Raw genomic sequence first — 5,365 nt, 5'->3', positions numbered from 1 at the left:
GCATTCAATTCAGAGTCACTTTGGACCCTTTAGGATGGAAGGGTCGTCCTCTCACATATAAAAGACTGAAATAGTGTCCCAAAGAAATAATCTCAAAAGAGCCCAGGAAAGCCATAGATTTAATAGGAAATGTATTGAGCAAACAGATGGGATGCGGGTCAGAGATGGCCCAACCTTGTCTTCCATCTTACATTCAGGCTATTCTTACTCCAGGAGGAGGTGGAATCAGCAGACCTCTGTACACCTGGCCCATCAGGGGTCTTTGACATGTGGACACACTCGGAAGCTTTTTGATTTAATTCTGGCTTTATAATTACTGGATGGTCTGGATTTTAAAACCCATCATTGGCCAGAGTCCTGAACGCTGTAATAGTCCATTATCCTTGGCAGAGCCACTCCAGGGTCACAAGGAAAAGAGGCATCAGGAGGATCCACACAGGAGGCTTCTTGGCTGCTACCGCGGAGGCCAGGGTCCCCGACCTGTGCAGAGCAGGGAGGGAGCCAGAGTTTATTCCTGAGGTCAGGATGAGGGGAGTCCCCACCTAACAGGGACCAGATCTCTCTTGGAACTTCAACCACTGCCCATTCCCTGCTGAGAGGTCAGAGGGTGCAGGGGTGCTGATGGCATGGGAGCTGTGCTTCTCCTGCTCAGGCTGACTCTATTCTCCCCCTGGGTCCCCCCGACTCTGGATCAGCCACACCACAGTCCACAGCAGGACCCTGTGCAGGGGCACCTTCACAAAGGTGAAGGGCACAAAGTGAAGGTTGCACAGCAGGGCCCTGTGCAAGGAACAGGGTGACATCAGTGAGCTCCCTCTTTAGGGACAGCCCCAGCCGCTTCCTCCCTGACCTGACTCCTGAGCCCAGAGCTTCAGGAGAGACAAGCATTGGTTCCTGCCAGGGAAGCCCCTCTGAGGCACAGCCATGCTGCCCAACCAAGGCTAAGCCTTTAGGGGCCTCCCTGCAGGCTTAGCCTGGGGTCCAGCACCTCTGCCTCCTGATTTCATCCTGCTTTTTGGTTACCCTCCTACAATTTCCCTCCACCTCACCTCAGGCCGGCAAAGCTCGAGGGTTTACCTTTGTGTGTCTTTTCATTCTACTTGTGTCCGACCTTGTGTCAATTCTGCCCAAATTTCCATCTCCGATCTAATATTACCTCTTTGAAGCAGATGAAGATCCCCCACCCCTGTCCACCTGGCTATTTACCTTCAGGGTTCTCCTGGGTGGGGTCTCTCCCAGCTCTGACCCCACGTGGTAGCACATATGAGGTGTTCTCTCTCATACAACCTATATAGTGGACACGGGGTCTAGATGGATGATGGGCCATTGCTTACATATGTCCCCCTGGTGGTTCGTCTTATTAATCAACTGTCTGACCCCTTTACCATCGGCCTCATCCTGTCCTCCACAAGCAAGGCCAGGACTCCTTGCAGACCAACCTTGCTCTGTCCTTCACCTGCCTAGAGCATGATGGGTCATTGGATTTCACAGGTGGTTTTCTGGAAAGAGAGAGGGCATGCTGCTTTGCCCTTCCTCAAAATATCCTTTAAGCTACTGTGCTCTTTTCATAAGTTCTATTCACTGTGGGGCTGCTGTCCCGTCTCTCCACCTTGCAGACTTCCTCCTATGCTCCTTGGTCTCCTCAAAGTCCTGCACCCTCCACTCCCCACTCAACAGAACAACTCCAAACAGTCACCAGCAGGACAGAAGCTCATCATGAAGCATAGCCAAGTGCCTTGCGTCATTCAGAGGCATGACGGAACAAACTATCCAGTGGGGCCCGGTTCCTAGGAATAGAGTCCTGCAGAAGGGAAAGAAGTAGAACTGGGGCTGGACGGAAGGTGGTGGAGGGTGTTTCTGGGAGGCAGGATCCAGGGAGGGAATGCACCTTCCCCAGGTCTCTGATGGGGTGAAAATGGGGCAGTGTGTTTGCCCTTTGATGAAAGAGCTAATTGGTTGTCTTTGGATGATTCTTGATGGGGTGGGGGGGCCTTCAGGTTGATGTCCCAGCCTCTCTACCATGTTGGGAATGTGAGAAAGCAGGAATCACAGCATCCCACTCCTTCCCAGCGTTTCCCTAGCACTCAGGGAGGACAGGGTTGAATTCATGGAACAGGCACCTGCTTGTGACCATCTGTGGGCAGAATAACACTCCCCCCCCAGGGATGTCAGACCTGTGAATGTGTTAGGGTACATGGCAAGGGGGAAGTCATGATGCAGATGGAGTTAAGATTGCCAACCAGCTGACCTTGAGATGGGGAGATTATCCTGGGTTACCTGGGTGGACCTAATGTCATCAGCAGTGTGTTTATAAATGAAAGGACAGGGGAGAGCCAGTGTCCTGGTAATGTGGTATGAGGAGGACTCAACCACCCCTGCTGGCTGTGAGGACGGAAGGGACCCGGAGCCAGGGGGTGCAGGGCCTCCAGAGGCTGGAAAAGACAAGGAAGGTCTTCTCCTTTAGAGCCTCCAGAAGGAACTAGCCCTGCCAACACCTTAACTTCAGCCCAGGGAGACTCATTTCAGACTTCTGACCTCCAGAACCATAAGATCATAAAACTCGTTTTGTCTTAAGCCACCAGGTTGGTGGTGATTTGTTCCAGAAGCCACAGGAAAGGAATACAGAGTACTTCTCTTCTGGCATACTTGAGGCTGGAACCACCTACACCTCTTTGTGGTTCTTGTGGGTTGGGAGGCAGGTCAGAAGGAGGCCAGAGACTTCTCTCCTGCAGCCCAGCTGAAGAACTTTGTCTAGGTTCCTCTTGCAGAGTGGGGAGTTCTTTAAGTGCTCAGAGGTATAAAGAGGGGGGCCTAGTGCAGACCTTGCTGATTCTCCCCTGCATAGGAAACCTCAGTGGGGCCAAGGGGGGGTCCCTGAGAGAGTGCCCTGTGGGAAGCGGTCACAGGGCAGCAGTGGGAAAGGTCTGCTGGGGTCCAGCTCTGCTCACCTGCTGTCGGGGTTGATCAGAGTCACGGGCTGGGTGCTGTTGATGCCCAGGGTAAATGGAAATGTGGAATCCCAACTGGCTGTTGTGGGTCTTGTCACAGGCTTGGGAAAATCTGTTGGATCTGGTGCTAAACACACAGGGCAGAGCAGGGTGGTGAGTGTGACGCAGGTGGCTCCCATGGCCTTCTCCACTCCCCACCCCCAGGGTGAAGAAGCTTCTGCCTTAGCCTCATCACTCAGGCACATTGGTCTGGTCTTGCATCTTTTTGGTTTCCTGTTCCAAACATGCAATTACTTCATTTGCAGAGAAACAGCAGTTCACCACCGGGGGAGGCATGTTGGGTGGGAAGCTCTGGAGCAATTACATTCAGCTCAATCTCAGGGTCTGTTTGGCACAGCTGAGCACGTCAGAGCCACGTTCCCACCCCTGCAGCTTTCAATAAGCCAGGCCACTCTTCTCTGAGTCTCAGCCTTGCCCAAAGCAGGCTGTGTGCCACCTGCCCTGAAGCACTGTGACCCACGAGCTGGCTGGCCAAGGGATCCCCCGTCTCCTGGATCCCTGGATCCCCCGCCCAGAGCCCACAGCCCCTGCTGTCTTCTGGGGTCCAGCCTGCCTCCCCGGGGCCTTTCTTATTACACCAGGCCTGCCAGCAAAGGCTTATCTGGTTGGAGGGTCCAGACTCCAGATCTCTGGCCCCAGTTCTCCTGCAGTCTTGCACACATCCACCCACCTTTGTTGTCTTTTTCAGTTAATCTCTGGAACATTCTACCAGCATACCTGTCCAGTGGGCACATTTGCACACCATTTTGCATATGCTAAGTGTGAAGAGACTTTTCTCTGCTTTATAAATGAGCTAATGAGTATCAGATGTATTACCTACCTAGTCTCTGGGTCTGTGTGTCTGTGGGTCTGTATGTTGGAGAGAAGACTGAGGGGTCCAGATCTGGAGCTGTGTGTGGGGGGCTACAGCCTGACTCCCTTTCCAGGCCTGTCTCCAGGGAGGCCCTAGTGCCTCTGGGGCAGCTGCAGTGGAGCCCAGAGTCCCCTCCAAGGCTCAGAGGTAGCCCCAGAGAGGGGTTCCCAGCATTCTGGTGGAGTCTGCCTTTCCATCTCCCAGAAATGGGTTCAGAGTCCCTCGCCTGCTCCTTTTTGCTTATGTTGCCAGAGGAGGGAGGGGAAGAAGGATGGGGCAGGGAGAGGGTCTCTTGTCCTGTAGCTGAGACCATCAGGACCATGGCTTTCTAGCACCCACTCCTCCCTGCACTCCTGACAAGGCCCCACTCAGCCTGGGGCTGCACTGAGGGTGGACGTGACCGGGAAAAGAGGAGCTGCCTTCCCTGGACAAGCCTGTCCTAGCCGAGTCTCTGCTTCTCTGCTCCCTCTGGGGAGAGCAGTTGGAGACATGCAGAGATGTGGGGCTTGCTCTTTCTTCCAGTCTTTCCCAGACTCTTGGTGCCCCCAACCATCCTTGCTCACACATGCACACACACACGCACACACGCACACACAGGTGGAGTCTCAGGCAAGTTTAGAGACTCTTCTCCATCCATTTGGGAAGACAGAGGAACAATCCTGACTCCTCTGTGGGTGGTACCAGGGCCCCAGGACACAGGAGGGCGTAGTGCCTACCTGGGTCGACAATCACGGAAAATTTGTACCCCAAATCTTCGCCGATTCTCTCAATTCCACACCAATATGTGTCTGTGTCATCCAGCCGGAGCCCCTCCAAAGTCATGGTGATTGTGCGTTGGTTGTGATAGTCCTGGATGGTCGCTCTGCCCTTCTTCACCAGTTGCTCTGACCCGGTGGTTTTTACAAGGATTCTGCAGGAATTCCAGTTCTTCCCGCGGCACCACCACTTCTTATAGCGTTCCCACCCTCGGCCATACTCACAGTTTGTCGTCAGCGTGCCCCCCTCTGTGCCTCTCACAGTTCTTTCCTGGCAGATGGAGATGTGGCCTAGAAACCCAACATTCATGTCATCCTCCCTTGAGCCCTGGGATGGTGTGGATGATGCTGGGGCATCTGGTAATGCCCTGAAGACCAGCCAGGAGCCTCTGCTCTCTGTCTAATTGCCACATTCCACCTGTCTCTTAATCCCCTGCAGTATGTCTTTAGTTGTCTCCTCTCTTGGATGTCCCCCTTGGGGCTCCTAACTGCCCAATACAGGGGCCTCTGCTCACTTCGATCCTACTGACCACAACCCCTCCCTTGCCCTCTGCCAACACCTCTCCCCGGCAGTGCAGAACGCACACTGCACCCCAGGTGTATTTCTGAATCCTAGAGCTGGTGAGACAGTGCGCCCCCTCCCTACCCAACCCCTGACACTCTAACCCCAAAACACCTAAAGTCCCTCACCCTCCGAATCCATCCATGGAAGTAAACATACACACTCACACATACACATTCATTCACAC

General features: G+C 53.9%; 1 protein-coding gene across 1 annotated transcript; it reads right to left on the bottom strand.

Moving 5' to 3' along the window:
* Positions 1-659: 659 nt before the first annotated feature.
* Positions 660-4,926, bottom strand: LOC116648136 (CMRF35-like molecule 5). The gene is made up of 3 exons (XM_032429974.1): positions 4,578-4,926; positions 2,949-3,075; positions 660-780 (listed from the first exon to the last, which is right to left on the bottom strand). The coding sequence occupies exons 1-3, from the start codon at positions 4,924-4,926 to the stop codon at positions 660-662; spliced, it is 597 nt and encodes a 198-aa protein (XP_032285865.1).
* Positions 4,927-5,365: the final 439 nt, after the last annotated feature.

Source organism: Phoca vitulina, unplaced genomic scaffold, assembly GCF_004348235.1.
Source record: "Phoca vitulina isolate PV1807 unplaced genomic scaffold, GSC_HSeal_1.0 scaffold41, whole genome shotgun sequence".
In the NCBI taxonomy this organism is placed as follows: domain Eukaryota; kingdom Metazoa; phylum Chordata; class Mammalia; order Carnivora; family Phocidae; genus Phoca; species Phoca vitulina.
The sequence above is the reverse complement of the archived record's forward strand: the minus strand, read 5'-3'. Positions and strand labels throughout refer to the sequence as shown.